Source organism: Gouania willdenowi, chromosome 14 (assembly GCF_900634775.1).
Source record: "Gouania willdenowi chromosome 14, fGouWil2.1, whole genome shotgun sequence".
NCBI classification, from domain to species: domain Eukaryota; kingdom Metazoa; phylum Chordata; class Actinopteri; order Blenniiformes; family Gobiesocidae; genus Gouania; species Gouania willdenowi.
The window spans coordinates 1,507,421-1,533,471 of record NC_041057.1 but is presented as its reverse complement, the minus strand read 5'-3'; the positions used below and the strand labels follow the sequence as shown (position 1 = coordinate 1,533,471).

The 26,051-nt window shown below is 35.2% G+C and overlaps 3 protein-coding genes across 5 annotated transcripts; 2 read left to right on the top strand and 1 right to left on the bottom strand.

Annotated features, from left to right (window-relative positions):
- Nucleotides 1–1,732: 1,732 nt before the first annotated feature.
- On the bottom strand, nucleotides 1,733–7,819 carry rnf167 (ring finger protein 167). Of its 3 annotated transcripts, none has more exons than XM_028466483.1 (10): nucleotides 7,378–7,819; nucleotides 6,111–6,220; nucleotides 5,945–6,025; nucleotides 5,740–5,877; nucleotides 5,015–5,102; nucleotides 4,844–4,934; nucleotides 4,659–4,764; nucleotides 4,473–4,566; nucleotides 3,163–3,243; nucleotides 1,733–3,015 (listed from the first exon to the last, which is right to left on the bottom strand). In XM_028466483.1, exons 2-10 carry the CDS (start codon nucleotides 6,192–6,194, stop codon nucleotides 2,615–2,617), a joined length of 1,164 nt encoding a protein of 387 aa, XP_028322284.1. In that variant the 5' UTR covers nucleotides 6,195–6,220; nucleotides 7,378–7,819; the 3' UTR covers nucleotides 1,733–2,614. The 3 variants fall into 3 exon arrangements, with proteins under 3 accessions (XP_028322284.1, XP_028322286.1, XP_028322285.1); XM_028466485.1 differs by having other exon boundaries at nucleotides 6,111–6,215; XM_028466484.1 differs by lacking the exon at nucleotides 7,378–7,819 and adding an exon at nucleotides 7,116–7,187.
- A 12,782-nt stretch (nucleotides 7,820–20,601) lies between these two features.
- LOC114475971 (olfactory receptor 52L1-like) lies at nucleotides 20,602–21,531 on the top strand. Its single transcript, XM_028467199.1, has one exon. It carries the CDS (start codon nucleotides 20,602–20,604, stop codon nucleotides 21,529–21,531), a length of 930 nt encoding a protein of 309 aa, XP_028323000.1.
- A 3,251-nt stretch (nucleotides 21,532–24,782) lies between these two features.
- Nucleotides 24,783–25,715, top strand: LOC114475970 (olfactory receptor 52D1-like). Its single transcript, XM_028467198.1, has one exon. The coding sequence runs from the start codon at nucleotides 24,783–24,785 to the stop codon at nucleotides 25,713–25,715; it is 933 nt and encodes a 310-aa protein (XP_028322999.1).
- Nucleotides 25,716–26,051: the final 336 nt, after the last annotated feature.

Below are 26,051 nucleotides of genomic sequence, written 5' to 3'. Positions count from 1 at the left end.
GACTCAGAGTCAGACGGACGTCATTTACGAACGCAACTGTAGTGTCGTATATCTGATCTGAGGGTCACATGATCAACATTCATTAGAATAACCACCAATCAGAGCATTAACGCAGGAAACAATGAAGAGTTGGTGTGTTTTTAGGGTCAATTTCATATTTTTGCGTTTCTGGTGTATTTTTTCTGTCATTTTGCATGTTTTTGGTGTCAGTTTGAGTATTTATGTCTATTTCAGAGTCATGTTGAGTATTTTTTGAGTCACCTCGTATTTATTTGTGCATTTATGTGCATATTAAGTTTTTTTTGAGATTTGTGTCATATATTACATTTTATTTGTCATTTTGTGTGTTTTTGGTGTCAATTTGAGTATTTCTGTCGTTTTGCATGTTATTGGAGCCACTGTGTATTTTTCTTGTCATTTTTATTAATACTGATGTTTTTCGATTATGTATTGTGTTTTTGGAGGAAATTTGTGTATTTTGTCAATATTTCTTTTGTCATCTTGCGTGCTTTTTGTGTCAGTTTGAGTATTATTTTTGTTTATTTTGGAGTCAAGTTGAGTACTTTAAGTCATCTTGCAATATTTCTGTCAGTTATTTGTTATTGGATCAGTTTTTGTTGTCATTTTGAGTTATATTAAAATTTCTCCGTTACTTTTTAGTGTATTTTGTGAGTCATATTTTACATTTCTATCGTCACTTTGCGTGTTTTTGTTGTAAATTTGAGTCATTTTATGTATTTCTGTCGTTTCACATGATCCTTATTTTTAAGTTTTTTTACTTAATTATACACTTATTTAATGTTTCTTTTTTATTTTGTCTTTAACAATTTATTCTTTTATTTGTGATTTTTTTCTTAAGTGGCTATAACGAAATCAATTTCCCCCTGGGATTAATAAAGGACTTCTGATTATTGGAGCCACTATGTACTTTTGTTGTCATTTTTAGCAGTACACTACTGATGTTTTTCAGTTATGTTTTGTGTTTTTGGAGGAAATTTGTGTATTTTGTGAGTAATCTTTTCATATTTTTATTGTCATTTCACGTGCATGTGGTGTCAGTTTGAAAATTATTGATATTTTTCTGTTGTTTTGGTTGAAATGTGTGTATTTTAGTCCTTTTTCTATTATCATTTTGCGTGTTTTTAATGTCAATTTGGTTATTTTATGTATTTCTGTCATTTCACGTTATTGGAGCCACTTTATGTTTTTTTGTCAGAATTTTTAGTAGTGGTGATGTTTTTTGGTTATGTATTGTGTTTTGGGGGAAATTTGTGTATTTTGTGAGTCATTTTTCTAATATTTTGCATGCTTTTGGTGTAGCTTTGAGTATTTCTGTCATTTTGTGTGTTTTTGGATAAACTTCTGTTGTCATTTAGAGTAATATCAATATTTCAATATATTTTTGGTTACGTTTTTTGTGTTTTTGTTGTGTATTTTTTAATATTTTTTATTGTCATTTTGCGTGCTTTTGGTGTCAATTTAAGTACTGTCGTGTATTTTGGAAGTCATTTTGTATGTTTTTGGAGAAATGTGTGCATTTCAGTTGTTATTTTCAGAATTATGTATTTTTTTCTGTTATTTTTTGTGTTTTTGTTGAAATTTGTGAATTTTTTGTTATTTTTGTGTGAAACGTCTCCACGTGAACTTGTTCAGTGCGTCTGTAACGTGCGTGTCCTCCATGTACGACTCACTGAAGAGAAAAGCATTTATAAAACATGAAATTCCACCACAGTGTCATTTAAAATTGATTTTAATCCTTCACAAACAATACATCATAAAAGCTTCCCACAGCCTGCTTCAAAAATTCAAGTGACATTTGACACGTTTCCTATTTGTGTGACGTAATCAAAGCTTTTTTTTAAAAAAAAAAAGAGAGAACAAAGGAACTGAATTCAGGGCTGTGTGACTTTAAACTCTACATTCTTATAACAGGAAGTTTTAAAGAGCAAAACAAAAGATACAGAACAAAGTATAGTACGTATAATGTAAATAGTAAAAAGTGAATATTATTGTGAGGAGTAAATGAGAACTTTCACTTTCTTTAGACACTTCCTGGTTTTCCAAGGTAGGAAAGTTGCTAAAGTTGCTAAAAATCAAAAGTTTCATCTCTAGGTGAAGTTCGTGAACATATTTTGGCTGAAAACTCTTAAAGTGTCTGAGTGTGTGTGTCTTCCTATCACACTTTATGTACATTAAAGACAAACGACGCTAACGGAATAGCAGAATTAGCAGTAAAATTATTTCTTCCTAAAATAAAATCAGAAACGTGTGCAGGAAGGCAACGCTTCATTAAGTATTAATCATCAACGCTAATCAGTTATTTACGTCTCAAAGGACCTTTGACTTTTCTGCTATAAGTCAAGGCTGCTCCTCATTGGTTAGCGCCATGTTAGCATTAGCGCCTTCAGAGAGACGTTCAATGTTAGCTGGAAAAGTAGAAAGAATATAAAAAGATGTTTATCAAAACAAACCTTTAATTTGAAGGTTGAAGCTCCACCTTTAGCTGTGTGACCTTTATTTTGAAAGGACGTTTATCTGAAGGCCTGCTCAGGGGTTAAAGGTCGATTACCTGCACGTTTCCTTTCTACAGTAACAGTGTTTCTACGTGATGTCATCAGAACTCCACTGGATCCCAACCAATCAGACGAGTCGTGTGGTTGTCTCCGTCCTCGCTGTCAGAGTCCGTTTCCTCCTGGGGGGCGTAGTAGCCCTGGTAGCCCAGGATGGGGGCGTCGTCCTGGGCGTGGGGGGCCAGGCACTGGGCGGAGGTGGTGGTGGTGGAGGAGTAGGCGGCCGGGCTGCCTGAGGGCGAGCCCTGATTGGACGGTCTCAGCAGGGGGGTTCGCTCCGTGTCCTCGCCCCCCTCCTCCTCCTCCCCACCCCGCCCACTCTCGCTCTCGTCCTCAGACTCAGACTCTGAGAGCGCCACACTTTTACGTGTGACGCGTTGTTTGCACACGGGGCACGTCTTCTTAGTGAGCGTGAGCCATGGGTCGACACACTTACAGTGGTACGCTGCAAACACAAAACATCATCATCATCAAAGTGATTCACAACATTAATAGCATCAATACAATGTGGTCTAGGTCTATGGGAACATGGGGCCCTCTGTCTAATTGTGTTATATCATTATTATTCTAATGATGACATGAATGTTGTTACCGTGTGAACAAGGTAAAACTCGGAGCTTATCTCCTTCTTCATAATCATCCAGACAAATGGCGCACACGTCGTAGTCGTCGCCTGAAAAAGAAGAAAGTTAATAATGACAACAAAAATGCACATAATGACACACAAAAAGACACAAAAAGAGAGAAAAACATACAAAACGATACCAACACACAAATAACAGCAAAGATAAAAAAACAAGAACAAAAATATACAAAATGACAGTAAAAACACATTCAATTAAGGACAATATTATTATTCAGATTGCTCATTATATCATGTGACTCTCAGATCAGATACGTGCTAACAGCTATACTAACAGTGATGCTAACAGCTGTGCTAATTGTGATGCTAGCAGTGATGCTAACAGCGATGCTAACAGCGATGCTAACAGCGATGCTAACAGCGATGCTAACAGCGATGCTAACAGTTACCTTTAATAAACCTGTGTGTGGGGATCTGATTCAGCTGTTCCTTGGACAGTGCTAACAGCTATGCTAATAGTGATGCTAACAGCGATGCTAACAGTTACCTTTAGTAAACCTGTGTGTGGGGATCTGATTCAGCTGTTCCTTGGACAGTGCTAACAGCGATGCTAACAGCTATGCTAACAGTTACCTTTAGTAAACCTGTGTGTGGGGATCTGATTCAGCTGTTCCTTGGACAGTGCTAACAGCTATGCTAATAGTGATGCTAACAGCTATGCTAACAGTTACCTTTAGTAAACCTGTGTGTGGGGATCTGATTCAGCTGTTCCTTGGACAGTGCTAACAGCTATGCTAATAGTGATGCTAACAGCTATGCTAACAGTTACCTTTAGTAAACCTGTGTGTGGGGATCTGATTCAGCTGTTCCTTGGACAGTGCTAACAGCTATGCTAATAGTGATGCTAACAGCGATGCTAACAGTTACCTTTAGTAAACCTGTGTGTGGGGATCTGATTCAGCTGTTCCTTGGACAGTGCTAACAGCTATGCTAATAGTGATGCTAACAGCGATGCTAACAGTTACCTTTAGTAAACCTGTGTGTGGGGATCTGATTCAGCTGTTCCTTGGACAGTGCTAACAGCTATGCTAATAGTGAGGCTAACAGCTATGCTAACAGTTACCTTTAGTAAACCTGTGTGTGGGGATCTGATTCAGCTGTTCCTTGGACAGTGCTAACAGCTATGCTAATAGTGATGCTAACAGCTATGCTAACAGTTACCTTTAGTAAACCTGTGTGTGGGGATCTGATTCAGCTGTTCCTTGGACAGTGCTAACAGCTATGCTAATAGTGATGCTAACAGCTATGCTAACAGTTACCTTTAGTAAACCTGTGTGTGGGGATCTGATTCAGCTGTTCCTTGGACAGACGGTTCTTCCTCAGTTTGTTTCTGTGCTGAACACATTTGACGATCTGGAACACAAACACGTTGGTTCACAGATAAAGAACATCTCATCGTTCTCAGAGCCTGAGGAGGTCCGTTAGAACTTCCGTCCCCTACTTACAAAGATGACACACATGACCATGATGATGAGGCTCATGACTCCAACGAAGGGGATGAGGTAGTAGGAAACTGGAAACGCAAACTCTGGCTTCAGGATCACGTAGGACCTGCACAAAGAAACATGAAAAGAACCATTTTCAAAGAGACACTAAAGATGATTTTATATATTTCTCTTTAGTTTCTGACCCTTTTTCAGGGATGATTAAAGTCCTGAGAACTTGTGAGGCGTAGTAACTGGTGAAAACCGAGGGAATCTCAATCTGCTCTGCAATAGTTTCTGTGAAAACAAAGTTTGAGACGCTGATCAGGCGAAGTTGTTATAGAGTTTAATCCTATTTCATGTATTATGATTGTTACCGTTGCTGGAGTTCATGTTGAGCAGAATGTCTGAATACATGTTGTGGATGATGGCAGCGTCAAACCCAGCCTGTTGTGCATGTAAGACCTGAGAGGAAGAGTGGATATTTACATTTACAATTTCAATTACTTTGTTTTTTGTTTTGTTCAAATAAAATCAAGCAAAAACTGCAATCTGAAACTGAATATATCAACAAAATATACACAAAACAACAACAAAAACACAGAAAGTAAGAGAAAAATATATACAAAGACAAACAACAGAATACACAAAATGAAGACAAAAACACACAGAAAGAGAAGAATTTACTAAATGACATCAAGAACAACCAAACAACAACAAAGACAGCAGAAACACACAAAATGACAGAAAAATACACTGGATGATGACAGAAACACACAAAACAACAAAAATACACAATAAAAACACACAAAATTAAAGGAAATTAGACTAAATGATACAAGAAATACACAAACAACTACAAATATACAAAAAAACAACAAAAACACATACAATTAAAGAAAGATATACTAAATGATATGAACACACACAAACAACAAAAAATACACAAAACAACAACAACAAAAAAAAATATATATATATACAAAATTATATCACAAAAAATATACCAAACAACAAAAAAACAAAACACAAAATGAATCTTCATAGACTGTTGTAATTCTGGAAATAAAAACAGTTGAATTGAAATAAAAACAGTTGAAACCTTGATGTCAAAGTTGCAATCAGAGCGTTTGATGAGGGCGATAAGTTTGGTGGTGTTGACGGCGTAGGGCGAAGGCAGTGGGGGGGCCGGTTCCATTTCTGTGCAGCCGTCCAGAGGATGGGACACCACCAGGACGCCCTGTGACACCATCATAAACCAGTCATTTAACATTCCTACAGCATCACGTGATTGTTTTATCTCTCACCATCAGCCCAGTCTTAGGCAGCGTGGGACCAAACAAGGCCGGCAGGTCCTCAAACAACATGGAGGTGGTGTTCTTATAATGCTGATCAACACATGACAGTCCTGTGTGAGTTCACGTCAAAGAACTGAACACATGGTCAGCGTTAACGGTTGGAGTTACTACTCACAGCGTAGATGTAACCATGAGTGGGAGAGGAAACCAGTAGGCAGCAGAAAACCAGCAGCACACCCCACGCACCGAACCACACCATGCTTAGCTGATTACTATCGTCCTGTCCTTCAAAATAAAACGTGATAAAACAAGATATTTTAGATAAACGTCACATGTTCCTGGTATTAAACTTCACCCAAATGTGATTGTGTTAGAAAAATGCACAGAAAAACACACAAAACAGCCGTAGAAATACACAAAATCACACAAAAATACCAAAAAATGTAAATTACACTAAATAACTCAAATTATACAAAAAAATTACAAAATTACAGAAAAACATTTTTAAAAAATGACAAAAAATGGTTAATAAATTACTCCAAAAAATACAGAAATACAAAAAAATGCACACAACAACAAAAATACACAAATAACTGAAAAATACACAATAAACACAAGAATACACGGAATAGTAGTAAAATCCACAAAACAACAGCAAAGATACACAACATGAGTCCAAAAAACACACAAAACCACAAAAAAAATTACACAAAAAAACAAGAAATCATTGCAAAAAAGTACAACAAAAATACACAAAGGTACTAATGACACAACTCAGAGTGAGACTTTGGCTGCAGCTGCAGTTTAGGTAGAATCTGATAAAAGACACACATTCATACAAATAAAACTATTTAGTTAGCATTTAACACATAAAGCTTCAGGTCAAACACACACCGCGTCAGGGAGAAATTCGCTCCACAAACACACACACGCACACAGAACTTCCTTGCTTTTATAGAGAGATAGATAAATAGATATCATTTAGCAGACGTTCAAGAAATGACTCCGTAAAACCAAACAAAATACAACAAAAAATTCAAAAAAATATTATCCATTGCACACAAACAAAAACAAAAATTCAATAGATGGAAGAACAACACAAAGCAGTCAGAAAATCAACTAAATGAAAACAGAAATACAAGAAATTAAATCAGTTAAAAAATACAATATAGAAACCCACAACATGTCTTAAATAAATTGTGCAGTAAAGTTCCTCTGGATCTTTGTTTTTCAGGACAGTTTTATAATGTCCTGCCTTTAGGTTTTGGTAATTATGACCTAATTAATAACTAGTATCGACATGGTTAATCATCACCTTCATAATAAATATGTAATGATTAACACGATGGATGACCCACTGCATCATGAGAGGAAAACGACCTTTACAGACCTTTATCCAGTAAAAGTAAAGCTTTTAAAAGAGTTTTTTTGTGCACACATACCTGAACAATCCTGCTGACTTCCGCAATGGGAATGTTGGGAACAACTTATTCCTCCAGTCCCAGTTGGATAGTTTTCTCTCTCTCTCTCACACAAACTGCCCGCGTTAAAAAAGCAACTATTTCAATTAGTTGAACAGAACTAAACCTCTTACTTATTCCCGGATGTTTAAAAACCGAGCAGCGTCAAAAACAAGGAAGGATTAAGTCAGCGTTAGCTTGGCTAACATGTTAGCATATGTTAAGATAGCAAATGTTCTGCTATGTGACAGTTCACTGTGTGGTTTTAAAATACAAAGTCACGTTGTATTAAATGCATGTATGAAATAATACGACGTGTGTGTATAGGAAAAAAGCAGAATGAACGAGTAGCTAGTCCGATTAGCTTTAGCTTTGTTTGTTATTGCTTTAGCTCCAGTTCTTCTTCTACGTTTACTGAGCACAAACCTGTTAAACCAGTTATGCCCCACAGCGCCGCCACCTGGCAGAGACTTAAACTACATATGTCTACACAGGAGGAAAACGACCACTTATGACACACAAAACAACAAAAACATACACACAATGACAGAAAAAAGTACAAAAATGCACAAAACAACAGTAAAATAAACAAAATGATTGTAAAGAACACACTAAATTACAGAAAAACTTATAAAATGACAACAAAAATACCAGAAATGACTCATGATACAAAAAACAACAAAAGCAGAAAAAAATGACTGCAAAATACACAAAATTAATGAAAATGACAGAAATTACAAAATAACCACAAATTATTTCAAAAACACAATGACTCATGACGCACAAAACAACAGAACAACTGACAAAATGACTCCAAAGAACACACAAAATTACAGAAAAACATAAAACAACAACAAAAACTACCAGAAATGACTCGTGAGACACAAAATAACACCAAAAACTGACAAAATGACTCCAAAAAATATACAAGGAATACAAGACATTACTAAAAAAAAAAAAACATAATAATTTCTTCTACTAATATCACATTGTAGTTACTTCACTTTGGATTTTTTTAAGTCATAAAACGTTTTTAACAAGGTTCTGCTTGTTTTTGTTTTGTTTAAATGTATTCATGTTAATTAACTGAAACATCTTATTTGAGCCACTCAGAGGTGATTTTGCTGCTGTTTTGTGGTTCGTAGTCCTGCTATACGACCAAAGAGAGCTCAAGCTTTAAGGTCAGACGTTCACGTTCAGGATTTTCTGCAAATTAGAACAATTCATTGTTTTATTAATCACAGCAAGCATTGAAGCAGATAATAACTCTACCACCGCCATGCTTGACTGTTGACATAATGTTCTTCTTCTCAAATAGTGTTATTTTTACTCCAGATGTAACGAGACACACAACTTAATATTGACTTGTTTTGTCTTTGTGACATTTTCAAATTAGTTTAGTAATCAAAAGCATTAAAGTGTGATAAATATGCAAAATAATCAGGGATCAGTTTCAAGGCACTGTAGATGTACGTAGTATAGATGGGGACGTAAGGCTGTAAAATACACAAACATTTATGATTAAATAATAATTGATTATAAATAAACATTAACTCAGTGTAATACATAAACTCTGACACTGAATAATAATAACAAACAGCTTCACTTTCCTGCAACATATTCAAGTGATCGCTTAAAACTGTACGTGCTCACGTGGAACTTATTTAATGTAAAATAATTCATGTTGCTTTAAGGCAGACACAGACAACAGGAGGTCCTCAGTATAAATATGTGTGACCCCCAAAGTAAACACACAAAATAACAACAAAAAATAAAACCCCAAAAAATTAAAAAATGAAAGCTAATATTACGACAGCGTATTAGGGCCACAATAAAAATAAAATGTTTTTAATTCTCATAAAATTATGACTATGTCTATTCTCGAAATATTACAACTTCAATCTACAAATATTACGACTTTAATCTAAATAATATTATGACTTTAATCTCGTAGTGCTCAGATTTCTCTTCTAATATGCTGTCATACAAATAAAAACAACATGACAACAAAATTATCCCAAAAATAAACAAGATGACTAAAAATACACAAAAGTAACAGAAATGATCACACAATGACACACACACAAACACAAACGTAAACAAAATGACCCAAAAACAAAACAAGATGAAAACAAAAATAACAGAAAAATAGACAAAACATCAACAAAAATACACAAAATGTGAACCGAAATAAGAAATAACGACAATTTACTCAAAACTGCAAAGAAAATACACAAAAATGAGAGAGAAATACATGAAACAACAAAAAAAAAACACAAAATCACTCAAAAAACGCACATAACCACAACAAACACACAGAAAATAAAAAATAATATACAAAATAACAACAAAGAGATGCACAACGACTCCAAAGATGCAGAAAATGACAAAAGATTACAATGAAGATGTTTAAAATTAATGCAAAAATACACATGACGACAAAAATAACAATGAAATATACAAAACCACAACAGAAACACACCCTTTTGTTTCCAGTGTTAATGCTCTGTTCATTATTCTAATGCTGACATGAATGTTGGTCATGTGACCCTCAGATCAGATACAATCACATGTTTTTGTCGCCCTCGCTGTGATAAAAGTTACTATTAAAACAAGTTGTCGTTTTACAGATTCCTTGTCCTGTTGATGTTTATTAATAATAAATCAGACTTAAATCAATCACACACAACAAAACAAATGAGACGTTTTAACGTTTGAAATAAATGAGTTTGTTTTAATCTTTTACTTTTCACATCAAAGCTGTTAATAAAACATCAGGATGGAAACATGTCAATCACTTCATAGATACATAACAAAGGCTTAAAATCAGTCACACATGTAGAGCTATAATGTAAAGATTTTACATCTTAAATGTAATTATCTGTTCCATCTTCTGATTGGTCAGCTCATCATGATCCATCCACAGCTTTTCCTCATTTAAAATGAGACACGCAGCATCTGCCAATAGAAAAACAGCAGCTGTTAGCTCACATTTAAATCCTAACACTAAAACTAACTTCTAAAACTAACACTAAAACTAACCCTAACCCCTAAAACTAACACTAACACTAAAACTAACCCCTAAGACTAACACTAACACTAAAACTAACCCTAACCCCTAAAACTAACACTAACACTAAAACTAACCCTAACCCCTAAAACTATCACTAAAACGAACCCTAACCCTAACCCCTAAAACAAAAACTAACCCTAACCCCTAAACATAACACTAAAATGAACCCTAAAACTAACCCTAACCCCTAAAACTAACCCTAACCCTAACCCCTAAAACTAACCCTAACCCTAAAACTAAAACTAACCCTAACCCTAAAACTAAAACTAACCCTAACCCCTAAAACTAACACTAACCCTAACCCCTAAAACTAACACTAACCCTAACCCCTAAAACTAAAACTAACCCTAACCCCTAAAACTAACACTAAAACGAACCCTAACCCCTAAAACTAACCCTAACCCTAAAACTAACCCTAACCCTAACCCCTAAAACTAACCCTAACCCTAAAACTAAAACTAACCCTAACCCTAAAACTAAAACTAACCCTAACCCCTAAAACTAAAACTAACCCTAACCCCTAAAACTAAAACTAACCCTAACCCCTAAAACTAAAACTAACCCTAACCCCTAAAAATAAAACTAACCCTAACTCTAAAACTAACACTAACCTTTACTTTAACCGTAACAGCATCTAATTCTGAATAATATGTTAAGGTCTGTGAAACAGACTTAAGAAGAAATAAAAATACTAATTTAGAAATCTACGAAAAGTATCTATAAAAGTAAGATGAGTATTAGTAATCTATTACTTTCACCTCTGCAAGTATTTCATGTGAAAATAAAAATCCTGAACAGATTCAGGTTAAGTTAAGTTAGGTTTAACTGATCCTGTTAGGAAATTTACTGACATTTGATTGATAGATATAGATAGATAGATAGATAGATAGATAGATAGATAGATAGATAGATAGATAGATAGATGTATAGATGTATAAATAAATAGATAGATAGATAGATAGATAGATAGATAGATAGATAGATAGATATAGATAGATATAGATAGATATAGATAGATAGATGTATAGATAGATATAGATAGACAGATAGATAGATGTATAGATGTATAAATAGATAGATAGATAGATAGATATAGATAGATAGATGTATAGATAGATATAGATAGATAGATAGATAGATAGATAGATAGATAGATAGATAGATAGATAGATAGATAGAGATAGATAGAGATAGATAGATAGATAGATAGATAGATAGATAGATAGATAGATAGATAGATAGATAGATAGATAGATAGATAGATAGATAGATAGATAGATAGATAGATAGATAGATAGATAGATAGATAGATAGATAGATAGATAGATAGATAGATAGATAGATAGATAGATAGATAGATAGATATAGATAGATATAGATAGATAGATAGATAGATAGATAGATATAGATAAACAGATAGATAGATAGATATAGATAAACAGATAGATAGATAGATAGATAGACAGATAGATAGATATAGATAGATGTATAGATAGATATAGATAGATAGATAGATAGATGTATAGATAGATATAGATAGATAGATAGATAGATAGATAGATAGATAGATAGATAGATAGATAGATAGATGTATAGATAGAGATAGATAGATAGATAGATAGATAGATAGATAGATAGATGTATAAATAGATAGATAGCGATAGATAGATAGAGATAGATAGATAGATAGATAGATAGATAGATAGATAGATAGATAGATGTATAGATAGATGTATAGATAGATAGATAGATAGATAGATAGATAGATAGATAGATGGCGATAGATAGATAGAGATAGATAGATAGATAGATAGATGTATAGATAGATAGATAGATAGATAGATAGATAGATAGATAGATAGATAGATAGATAGATAGATAGATAGATAGATAGATAGATAGATAGATAGATAGATAGATAGATGTATAGATATAGATATATAGATGTATAGATAGATATAGATAGATAGATATGAACTTACAGGAACCCTTTTCCACAGCCCAGGGGTCCAAAGAACAGTTCTGTTGGGAGGCACACCTGTCGACACACTCCACTCAGAGTGGGACACGACCACGGGAACGACGCTGCTCCATTTTCAACCACTGCACGAGGAACATTCAACTACTTTAAAATCATCTCCAGAACATTGAGATTTAGAAATGATGTGTGACCACGACTCACCATGAAGCAGCAACACGACCAACACGACCAAAGCGACCAATCGATAGCTGGCCATCCTCACGTCTACTGGTGTCGTTCCACAGTGCAGCGTCTCCGTTAGCGTTAGCGTGTTTAGTCTCAGTAGGAGGATCATTCACAACAGCACACACACTTATAAATAGTCAAACAACCAACTACGGGCTTTTCCTTAATCACATTTTAGAAAAGCTTCAGTGGGCAACCCGTGACACGACCATGTCATGAGACAAACACAAAGACCGTCTTTCACGCCACATTTGGAACATGTGGACATTTTTAAATGAATTAACGCTTTAAGATTGGAGACAGAAGCTCCTTCATTTTGAGAAAAGATGTTTAGAATAGTTTAAGTTTATCCTCTCAGTAACACTTTATATTAAAACTCACAACCACTGACACTCAATACATACAAAGCTACAGAAAAACACACAAAATGACAAGATTAATCCAAAGCACACAAATAAACACAAACATGAAAAAAGAAATGCACACAATAACACAATAAATCACTAAAAATGGCAAAAATACACAAAATGACTCGATAAACACACTAAATAACAGACACACACAATGAGAAATACTAAACAATGAAAAGAAACAAAATTACCCCAAAATGACAACAGAAAAATACAAAAAAAAAAACAAAAAAACAATACAAATACATAAAATACCACTTAGGACACACAAAACAACAAAAATTACACAGAATGACATCAAAACACACAAAATATTAAAAAAAAAATGCAGAAAACAACAGCAAAGTAAAGAAAATGATTCCAAAGATTACACAAAAGTACAGAAAAACATATAAAATGGCAAAAACAATACCAGAAATAAGTTATGACACACAAAGCAACAACAAAAACTGACAAAGTGACTAAAAACATACACAAAATTACAGAAAAATATACAAAGAATACAAGAAATTACTCAAATGAAAAAAAAGAAAACAAAAATAACAGAAAACAATACACAAAATGCGAACAGAAATAATAAAAGACAATAAATTACTGAAGATAGCGACAAAAAATACACAAAAATAAGACAAAAATATACAAAATGACATAGACTGCACAATATCACTAAAAAAAATGCACACAAAATTAGAAATGATGTACACTCAACACACAATGACTCCTAAGATACACAAAGTGACATGAAAAATACCTAAAAGACAAAGCAAATAAACAAGATCAATCTAAAATGCACAAGATGACCAGAATAAACACAAAGATGAGAAAAGAAATACACACTATGACAATAAATCACTCAAAACAGCAAAAAAGACACAAAACAATATTAAATACTATACAACTAGAACAAAGGAAATGACCCCAAAACAACACAAATTACAACAGATATAACAGAAAAATATACAAAACAACAGAAATACACAAAATGCCTCAAAAAACACCCACGAGAAATACTATACAACTAAAAGAAGCTAAATGACCCCAAAACAATGCAAAATGACAACAGAAAAATATAAAATATACAAAAAAATCCACAGAAATACACAAAAATACCACTTATGACACAGAAAACCACAAACAATACTCAGAATTACAACAAAAATGAGTGAAATCACTCAAAAAAAAGCACAAACACACAAAAAAAGTCCAAAGATACACAAAGTGATGTGAAAAATACCCAAAATAAACAAGATTGATCCAAAACACACAAAAGAAATGCACACAATGAAAAACACATACAATGAGATATACTACACAAAAATACATAAAATGATTCCATAAAGTCATACAAATGACGGAAAAAAACTTAATGACTACAGAAATACACAAAATTCAACTAAAAGAAACAAAATTACCCCAAAACAACACAAAATGACAACAGAAATAACAGAAAAACAAATAAAATGGCAACTAGAAAACTCAAAAATAAGACAAAAATAGAGATATATACAAAACAATTAAAAAAAACACAAAATCACTGGAAAAATGCACAGAACAACACAAACACAGACAAAACGATAAATAATGTACTGTACAAAATATCAAAAAGACACATAATCACTCCAGAGATACACAAAAGATGAACAAAACGAATACATGAATACACGACAATACACAAAATGAAACCAAAAATATACAGTAACTTTTGGTATTTTCCTGTGTTAATGCTCTGATTGGTCATTATTTTTAATGCTGACATGAATGTTGGTCATGTGACCCTCAGATCAGATCCAATCACATGTTTGTGGCCCTGCTGTGATTAAAGTTGTGCGTCTGCATTGATACAACCATGATTACATCAGCTGTGACAGAATAAATGTTATTTAATGGAAGAGACGATGAACTAAACCAATGTTCTTCTTTATCTTTAATCACTGTTGATTGAATGGACTGATGAAGGCGTTGTTGTTGTTGTTGTTGTTGTTGAGTTGTTGAGTTGTGTTGTGTTGTGCAGGTCGTGACCCCTTGGACACAGTTTGTTGACACATTGTTGCATCAGTGTGTTCCAAAGGGAAGTCATTAGTGTTTTCCTCAGCGTCGGATGTTTATTCCGCTCCATCCAACGATGCTTCCCCAGTGTCCAGCAGCCCTGGGTAATTACTGAGGAGAGGAACGTAAACACCAAGTGGACTAATGACCTGTGTGTGTGTCACACATAATAAATACATTATTAACATTTCTCTTATAGATGATTTTAGATTTACCATAAATAAAATACAACATCCATTCATTTTCTGACCAGCTCAATCCTCCTCAGGGTGGTGGGGGTCTGCTATAGGTGGGGTACACCCTGGACAGGGAGCCAGTCCATCACAGGCACAAAATATAATATAATATATGATAAATAATATGAACATTTATTTATTTCATCGCAATAATAAAACATGCATAGCTGTCGGAAAAAGATTGCACTACATGTGCAGGAAAGGGTATAATAATAATAATAATAATAATAATTATTATTATTATTATTAAAAAATATTATTATTATTATTAAATATATTATTATGAAAAATTAATAATAATATTAATAATAAAAATCAACATTTAGCAAAATCTAAGCAATAATGGACAAAATGATTTTTTCCTTTTGTATATTTTGTTGCCGTTTTCTTTGTTTTTACGTTACAATGAGTAGTACGTTAATATTAGTCGTACACTAATATTAACAGTACGTTCATATTAGTAGTACGTTAGTATTAATAGTACGTTATGATGGTCCCATTGAGGTGTTGTGTGACTGCTTAGAAAAAGTAAACTGATGGATGAGTGAAAACTTCCTTCAACTAAACCATGACAAGATGGAGGTGATTGTCTTTGGTAACAATGAAAAGAGGACTGCTGTCAGCAAGTATCTGAGTCTGGATCTTTAGAAGATAAAGACCAAGTCAAAAACCTTGGTGTTCTGATTGACTCAGATTTAACATTCAGCATCAGATCAAATCTATCACAAAAACATCTTCTACCACCTAAAGAACATCTCCAGAGTGAAAGGTTTAATGACTCAGAAAGATCAGGAGAAACTGGTCCATGCTTTTATCTCCAGCAGACTGGACTATTGTAATGGTCTTCATCAAACATCTACAGCTGGTTCAGAACGCTGCAGCTCAGGTCTGAACCAGAACAAAGAGGTCAGAACACATTACACTGGCTCCCAGTCAGCCTCAGAGGAGACTGTAAAGTTCTGCTGCTGGTTATAAATGTGTGAATGGGTTTGGTCCAGAATACATCAGTGAGATGTTAGTCAGGTATGAACCCAGCAGGTCTCTGAGATCTATGGACACAGGTCAGATAGTGGAGCCCAGAGCTCACAGTAACCATGGTGATGCTGTGTTTAGTTGTTATGCTGCAAAGAAGTGGAACAAACTGCAGCAGAGCTGAAGTCAGCATCACATGAGAACATTTTTAAATCAAAGTTAAAGGAACTATTTTTCTTTACTGTATATGATTGATGGTCATGTTGATGATGTCATGATCATTTAACTGTTGATTTTAAATGTTTTTATTGATTTTAATCATCAATTGAATGTTTTATCATGTAAAGCACATTGAGTTGCCTTGCGTATGAAATGCGCTATACAAATAAATTTGCCATGCCTTACCATGAGTAGTACGTTAGTATTAATAGTACGTTATGATGAATAGTACGTTAGTATTAGTATTACGTTAGTATTAGTAAGACGTTAGTATGAGTAGTATGTTAGTATTAGTAATACGTTAGTATTAATAGTACGTTAGTATTAGTAGTACGTTAGTATTAGTAGTGCAATAGTATTAGTAGTACGTTAGTATGAGTAGTATGTTATTATTAGTAATACGTTAGTATTAATAGTACGTTAGTATTAGTAGTATGTTAGTATGAGTAGTATGTTATTATTAGTAATACGTTAGTATTAGTAGTACGTTAGTATTAGTAGTAAGTTAGTATGAGTTGTATGTTAGTATTAGTAATACGTTAGTATTAATAGTACGTTAGTATTAGTAGTAAGTTAGTATGAGTTGTATGTTAGTATTAGTAATACGTTAGTATTAATAGTACGTTAGTATTATCAATCAATCAATCAATCAATCAATCTTTATTTGTATAGCGCCAAATCATAACCAATGGTATCTCAAGGCACTTTACAGTAGAGCAGTCTTAAGGACGGACTCTTCATTTTATGGATACACACATATGCATATATACGTATATACACATACATATGTATCCCACACCCAACATGAATTCATCATGGCGGCAAGGAAAACCTTCTGTTAAGCAGCAGGAACCTTGTGTGGATCCCATTCCTATGATGAACAGCCATCCACGTTATGCTGTGTTGGGTGTGTGCAGAGGAAAGGGTGGAGACAGAGCCGCTGAGTCTCTGTAACTCCACACTGAGGATCCCACGGACCTGCAAGACAAAAGCCAGAAGGAGTACAGGAGCAAACACACAAGGGAGTAAGCAGACATAGAGGGAGTGTTTGAAAGAGGAATGGGACCCTCTCCGGTCCCTCTCTAACCTAAATGACCTCTCTCTTAACGCCCTCTCCAACCTCTCTCCAACCGAGCATGCCAGACCCCCCCCCCCGGCAGTCTATGCCTATTGCATCTTAATTATGAGCTATGAGCTGGTTCCTAACTAAAAGCTTTATCAAAGAGGAATGTTTTGAGCCTAACCTTAAAGGTAGAGAGGGTGTCTGCCCCCCGAACCGTGGTTGGTAGATGGTTCCAGAGAAGTGGGGCCTGATAACTGAAAGCTCTTCCTCCTATACTACTTTTAGAGATGAATGGAACAACGAGTAGTCCAGCATTTTGAGAGCGTAGTGTTCTGGGGGGATTGTATGGCACTACAAGCTCCTTGAGATAGACTGGTGCCTGTCCATTTAGGGCTTTATAAGTGAGAAGAAGAATCTTGAATTCTATTCTATATTTTATGGGAAGCCAATGCAGAGAGGCTAATACAGGAGTAATGTGATCTCTTCTCCTAGTTTTAGTCAGTACACGTGCTGCAGCATTTTGAACCAGCTGAAGTGTCTTAAGCGACTTGCTCGGGCAGCCTGCTAAAAGAGAATTACAATAATCCAGTCTAGAGGTAACAAAAGCATGGACTAGTTTTTCGGCGTCGCCCTGAGACAGGATAGATCTGATTTTAGCAATGTTACGGAGATGAAAGAAGGCAGTTCTTGAAGTTTGTTTTATGTGAGAGTTGAAGGATAAGTCCTGATCAAATAGAACCCCAAGGTTTCTAACAGTTGTGCTTTGTGCCAGAGTAATGCCATCTAGGGCAGTTAGGCTAGCATAGGTTTCTCTAAGGTGTCGCGGGCCCAGTACAATGACCTCAGTCTTGTCTGAGTTGAGAAGAAGAAAATTTTGGTCCATCCAGGCCCTAATGTCCTTTAGACAGGCCTCAAGTTTAGATAGCTGATTTGTCTCACCTGACTTCATTGATACATACAGTTGGGTATCATCAGCATAGCAGTGGAAGTTAACAGAGTATTTTCTCATAACATTACCAAGGGGGATCATATAGATACAGAAGAGGATTGGACCTAGCACAGAGCCCTGAGGAACCCCGTAGCTTACTTTAGTGTACACAGAAGACTTATTATTCACGTGTACAAACTGGTACCTATCAGATAGGTAGGACTTAAACCAGTTTAGGGCAGTCCCTGTGATTCCAAGTAATTTCTCTAATCTCTCTAGTAGAATATAGTGATCTATAGTGTCAAAAGCTGCACTAAGATCTAATAAAACCAGCACTGAGAGTCGTCCTTCATCTGAAGCCCAGAGTAGATCATTAGTTACTTTAACTAAAGCAGTCTCTGTGCTGTGTTGAGCTCTAAAGCCTGACTGGAAGTCCTCGAACAGGCTGTTGTTTTGAAGAAATTCACAGAGCTGAGCTGCCACAACTTTCTCAAGAATCTTTGAAATAAAAGGAAGATTAGATATAGGCCTGTAGTTTGCTAAAGTGCTGGAATCAAGAGTAGGTTTTTTGAGAAGGGGTTTGTAGTACGTTAGTATTAGTAGTGCAATAGTATTAGTAGTACGTTAGTATGAGTAGTATGTTATTATTAGTAATACGTTAGTATTAATAGTACGTTAGTATTAGTAGTATGTTAGTATTAGTAGTATGTTAGTATTAGTAGTACGTTAGTATGAGTAGTATGTTATTATTAGTAATACGTTAGTATTAATAGTACGTTAGTATTAGTAGTACGTTAGTATTAGTAGTATGTTAGTATTAGTAGTATGTTAGTATTAGTAGTACGTTAGTATTAGTAGTACGTTAGTATTAGTAGTATGTTATTATTAGTAGTATGTTAGTATTAGTAATACGTTAGTATTAGTAGTATGTTAGTATTAGTAGTACGTTAGTATTAGTAGTATGTTAGTAATAGTAGTACGTTAGTATTAGTAGTATGTTATTATTAGTAGTATGTTAGTATTAGTAGTACGTTAGTATTAGTAGTATGTTAGTAATAGTAGTACGTTAGTATTAGTAGTATGTTATTATTAGTAGTATGTTAGTATTAGTAGTACGTTAGTATTAGTAGTATGTTAGTATTAGTAGTACGTGAGTATTAGTAGTATGTTAGTATTAGTAGTACGTTAGTATTAGTAGTATGTTAGTATTAGTAGTACGTTAGTATTAGTAGTATGTTATTATTAGTAGTATGTTAGTATTAGTAGTATGTTAGTATTAGTAGTACGTTAGTATTAGTAGTATGTTAGTATTAGTAGTATGTTAGTATTAGTAGTACGTTAGTATTAGTAGTACGTTAGTATTAGTAGTATGTTAGTATTAGTAGTACGTTAGTATTAGTAGTACGTTAAGATGATATTTACAACACGGCCTGTGACAGAGTTTGACCTCTGATGTGGTTACCATGGGAACAGGAAGCATCCATCCCAGGCTAGGCTGTGTTTAAAGGCTGAGTACACTTAGCTGTCTGACTCACACAGAGGAGAGAGGACGATCAGGTAACACTGGTACATTTAGAACACTCTGATTAATCTATTACATACACCGTTATTATAAAACTGCTACTGTAGAGAACTGAGTTAAAAAGGAAATGTTGCTTCTTCTAATAATAATAATTGACCATCTATAAAGTGATGAATGAAGCAGGGAGTTTTAGGAGTTTTAGGAGTTTTAGGAGTTTTAGGAGTTTTTTCTTTACAGATGAAACTCAAACTGAGCTTATGATGTTACATGTTTTTTTATGCTGTGAAAATCAAAGGTTAAATAACATTTGCTGAATGTTGAATGTAATTAACTGAATGATATGGTTTGTATATTTCTTCTTCTTTTTACTGATTTTCATTCATATTATTTTTGTTTTTATTCTTATTTTGTTTTTTCTTCCACTTTGTTTTTTTTCTCTTTTTTATTTTCTTTTTCTTGTTTTTTGTTTTTCCTCCTTCTTGTTTTTCTTCTTCTTTATTTAATTTTCTTCCTCCACATAGTACCCGTACCATGGTGAACCGGACCCTGACCTTCACAATGACTGCGTACAGCGCGATGGACAGCTACAAACACGGGATGTTGTGCGTCTTCCTCCTCCTCTACGTCACCATTCTGGTGCTGAACTCCACGGTGGTCGGTGTGATCTACCAGAACAAGGAGCTGCACCAGCCCATGAACATGTTCACCTGCATGTTGTCAGTGAACGAGATCTACGGCAGCACGGCCCTGCTGCCCTCCACCATGGTGGTGCTGCTGGTGCAGAACCACCAGATCTCTGTGCGCTGGTGCCGGGCTCAGGTCTTCTTCCTGCACACGTACGCTAGTGCAGAGTTTAGCATCCTGGGTGTGATGGGCTACGACCGCTACATGGCTATCTGTAACCCTCTGCACTACCACACCGTCATGTCTCAGTCTAAAGTGTGCAGGTTAGCCATCCTAGCAGGACTTTACCCACTCATCATGTTTGGTGGTTTTTACTGCCTGACCTCACAGTTGAGCTTCTGTGTGAAAGTCATACCAAAGTTATACTGTTCAAACATGGAGTTAGTAAAAACCTCCTGCTACAACGCTCCCTACATTAACTTTGTAGGATTTATCATGATTATACTTCTCATTTTTCCTCATTTAATAATGGTGTTTTTCTCCTACGCACACATCGCTAAAGTGTGCAGGAAACTGAGCAAAGAGTCTCAAACTAAAGCTCTGAACACGTGCATTCCTCATTTATTATCTTTGGTTAACTACTCTATTGGTGCTATGTTTGAACTCCTCCAAGCTAGGTTTAATATCAACCATTTAGCAGTGGAAGTGCGTACCTTCATGTCTTTATACTTCCTCATTTTTCCAGCGATAATCAACCCAGTGTTGTACGCACTGGGCATCCAACTGGTCAGAGTTTATATTCTCAAGCTCTTCATGAAGTCAAAGATTCAGACTTGAGAACTATTTCACATTCGCTGAGTGTTTTTTATTCAGAATTTTTGTGAAGAAAAATGTGTGGTGATGATAATCCTATACTTGAATTGCTTGTAAGAAAATATCTAGTAACACATTTAATCTTATTTGCCTCTGATTTAATAAAGGAAAATAAAATTGACTCAATGAAAACATAGAAAATTACACAAGACAATACAAATACACAAAAGATATCTAGAATAACTCTAAAAAGACACAAAGTCACTACAAAAATGACACAAAAACAACAACAAAAATCAACATGAGAACAGAAATACACAAAATGAGCAATATTATACTGTACATAAAACAAGGAAAATAAATGACAATGAAAATACACAAAAGTTAGCTGAAATATTAAAAAAACATACACAAAACAAGGACAAAGATGAACAAAATGAGAACAAAAATACACAAAATGGGTTAAACAAAACTAGAAACACACACACACACACACTTTGTTGTTTCCTGTGTTAATGCTTTGATTGGTTACATTTTTAAAACAATTTGTCAATGTGTGCTAATAGCAATCCTATATATAATTGAATTTGAAGAAAATATCTAGAAACATTGATTTAATAACAAAACAAATGTCCAAAATTACTATTAAATTATAGAAAATTACACAAATATATAAAATACGACAATAAAAATACACAAAAGATAACGAGAATATTAAAAATTATAAAAACAACTTAGGTGACTACAAAAAATACACCAAAAAACTACAACAATTATCAAAATGAAAACAGAAACACACAAAATGATTAATATTATATACAAAACAAGGAAAATACACAAAAGATAACTAAAACAATAAGAACTCTAAAAACACACAGGGTGACTACATAAATACACAAAAACAGCAACGAAACATTTAAAAAATGACAACAGAAATATACAAGATTACTATAAATTATACAACACAAGGAAAATACATAAAAAATACACAAGATACAACAAAAATCATGAAAAATACTCCAAAAACAGACGATAACTAGGAAGATAAGCAAATAATACACAAAACACACAAACTTGTTGTTTACTGTGTTAATGCTCTGACTCATATTAATGTCTGCTGATAACAATCATATAGTTGATATATTGTATTTAGAAACTTATTTCATTTTGTTCACCATTGATTTAATAAATAAAAACCATATCTTCCTGTTTTATAAAGAATGAAATATAAACGTGAATGTTACAGATGTTTCCATTCAGTTTTAAATCTTGTGTTGGACACTGTATTAATGATGATTTGTTTTTGTGTATTTTTCAGTCTTACATCCCCATCTATACTACATACATCTACAGTATATGAACTCTGCTTAGCTTCTCTAAGTAAATCACAAGATAGTTATAATCAACATTATATGTGGATTCTTTGAAATTATTTCTGTTTGATTTACAGTTTGTCCAAACATGTGTGTGTGTGTGTATATAACGTGTGTGTGTGTATATAACGTGTGTGTGTGTGTGTGTGTGTATATAACGTGTGTGTGTGTGTGTGTATATAACGTGTGTGTGTATATAACGTGTGTGTGTGTGTGTGTGTGTGTATATAACGTGTGTGTGTGTATATAACGTGTGTGTGTGTATATAACGTGTGTGTGTGTGTGTGTATATAACGTGTGTGTGTGTGTGTATATAACGTGTGTGTGCGTCCTGCTTTTCTATAATCACTTGCTAAATAAATCATAAACATCCGGTTTAATCTTGATTATTTAGCATCTGCTCTTTAACAGGAATAGGATTATTAGTGCAGGGCGACATTTTTTCTTTGCATTCCATCGTTACTTTGATGATGTTACTATTTTTGCTTTTACAAAAGCAATGGTGGAGAGAAATAAAAAATATTTTTTTACAGGAAGTGTCAAAGATTAGCGTTATTAGCACATATGTTAGAAAATAAACAAAAAAAAGAAGCCTTCTCGCGCGACTCCACCCCCAGCTTTTGCGGAGCATATGAAGTACGTCACTGTAGGGCTGACTCTGAGGTTTTGTAGTAGACAATGAAGTAGAGAAGAAAAGCTCTCCTAAGAGACATTTACTCTTTCTTAAACAGTGCGCTGACACGCTCTGGTGGCTGAAGTTAGCGAGTAAATCACGGACAGTTGAAGACACACAAACACTGAGGAACAGTTTCCTGTTACTTGCTTCTTTCTGTAAACAAAAGGTTTACATCAATATTTTTTCCTGGTTTTTAGAACAAACAACAGAAGTTTTTGTTGTGACTGAAAAAGTTACTAAATGATCTAAAAAACTGCTAACTTTTATAAAAAGCTACTCAATGATCTAAAAAGCTAATAATGATCTAAAAAAAAACTGTTAAATGATCTAAAAAATTGCTCTTATATAAAAAGCTACTAAACGATCTAAAAAGCTGTTAAATGATCTAAAATGATCTATAAATCAGGCTGAATCTTTCACTCCAATAGAAAACAATGAGATGTTTACAGGCAGTGGGGCCGTGTGACATCATCAATCACACGATTTCAAGATGGAGGAACACAGATCTTCGAATAAAGATTTTAGGCCAAACTTGTAAAAACAGTGGAGGATGACTTTAAAAGTGTTTAAAAATACTTGGGTTAAATTATAATATTAAGTTAATTTACTCTTAATCAGCTTTTTTATAAAAATGTGGTTAAAAAGAACGATGATTATAAATAGTTGTTTCTTTGTTAAGACTTGACAAATACTTGTTAAATACTGATAAAAATGCAAGTAGGCAACAAGCCTGAGGCCGTGTCATCTGATGGAGGTTTTGCTGAGTCATGAGTCAGTTTGTTCTGACCAATGACAGAGGTTTTCCTGAGGATGTCCTAAAATGTACACCATATGGTGAAGTTTGGGAATTTATCTGTTGATTTATAAAGAGTTTGACTTTAAACTAAATCATTCTGGGGGCCAGACAAGACCCTCGGGCGGACCAAAGTGGCACGTGGGCCTTGAGTTTGACACAGGTGGATCAGCTGTATAAACAGAGACAAATGTGTGTGATTTTACGTTGACTTTCCAGAATAAAAAACTGCTTTTCTGCTGTTTGTTACAAACGTATGAGAAATAAATGGAATGTGATGTTGATGTTCCTGTGCTGTGATTGGCTGATTGTATGTGTGTCTCCTGTGCTGTGATTGGTGTGAGGGTGTGGTCATGTGACTCCATCCTATAGGAGCGTATATGTAAAGCGTGTGTGTGTGTGTACAGTGAGGGAGAAGAGGAGGAGGAGGAGGATGAAGAACGTGTCTGACTCCTTCTTCCTGTCTGAGTTCCAGGGGATGGAACCCCTGAAGCCGCTCTACTTCTGCATCTTCCTCGTCCTCTACCTCCTCATCGTGGTGGAGAGTGCGTTATTGATCGGCGTGATCTACAGCGAGCGCAGCCTGCACGCCCCCATGTACGTGCTGCTGTGTAACCTGGCAGTCAACGGCTTGTATGGCAGCAGTGCCCTACTGCCCCACATGTTGAGCACCATGCTGTCCACCTATGAGGTGTCAGTGTGGGCGTGTCAGACGCAGGTGTACGCCATCCACACCTACGCCATCGTAGAGTTCACCATCCTGGCGGTGATGAGCTACGACCGCTACGTGGCCATCTGCCACCCGCTGACCTACAGCAGCGTGATGGCCCACAGGCTGGGTGGACTGGTGGCGTGCATGTGGCTCTACCCCTTGGTGGCCTTCGTGGTGGTCCTGGCCTTCACCATACAGTTGTCCTACTGTGGGAGGAGCATAGAGAAGCTGTACTGTCTCAACTACCTCCTGGTGAGGCTGTCGTGCACAGACACGGGGGTGCTGAACGTGGTGGGACTGGTGTCCGTGGTGGTCTACACCGTCCCCCAGCTCATCATGATCTTCTACTCATACGCACACATTCTGAGGGTCTGCGTCCTGTCCTTCAGGAACTCTAGGTTCAAAGCCCTGAGGACGTGCACCCCCCACCTGCTCTCCATACTCAACTACTCCTTCGGGTGCTTCTTTGAGATCGCTCAGGGTCGATTCGACAGCAGTCACATGACCTACCACACCAAGATGTTCATGTCGCTCTACTTCCTCATCTGCCCCCCCCTCCTCAACCCGCTAATATACGGTCTAGGTATTCAGGTGGTGAGACGCAGGCTGCTACGCTGCTTCAGCAGGAAAAGTGGTCAGGTCAACAGGATGTAGACCTATACATATAGAACTATAACTAAAACATTTCTACAGATCACATAATTCTCTAAAATATATCAACATTATTCCATAAATGAAGCTCAGACAAACATCTTTGTTTTTACTTCTAATCTTACTCATGGTTAAATAAACTTAAATGAATCACTGTATTATTTAATGATAATCAATATATTTACATTTCATAAGTTTTGATTGAACACATACTGGAGTGGTCATGTCATAATATCACATCATCATCGTCATTATTATTATATTATAATTGTAGGTTTTAGAGCTTTTCATAGACACTCAGAGTTTTACATTAATGTGAATTATTCTTTCACTCCACAC

Bases quoted from the DNA above. Each gene is read 5' to 3' on its own strand.
- rnf167 (XM_028466483.1), bottom strand. From the start codon at position 6,194: ATGGTGTGGTTCGGTGCGTGGGGTGTGCTGCTGGTTTTCTGCTGCCTA. The intron at 5,103-5,739 runs GTTTCAACTGTT...TCTTCCTCTCAG, and splicing joins ATTGCAACTTTGACATCAAG to GTCTTACATGCACAACAGGC. The intron at 4,935-5,014 runs GTAACAATCATA...TTGTTTTCACAG, and splicing joins CAACATGAACTCCAGCAACG to AAACTATTGCAGAGCAGATT.
- LOC114475971 (XM_028467199.1), top strand. From the start codon at position 20,602: ATGGTGAACCGGACCCTGACCTTCACAATGACTGCGTACAGCGCGATG.
- LOC114475970 (XM_028467198.1), top strand. From the start codon at position 24,783: ATGAAGAACGTGTCTGACTCCTTCTTCCTGTCTGAGTTCCAGGGGATG.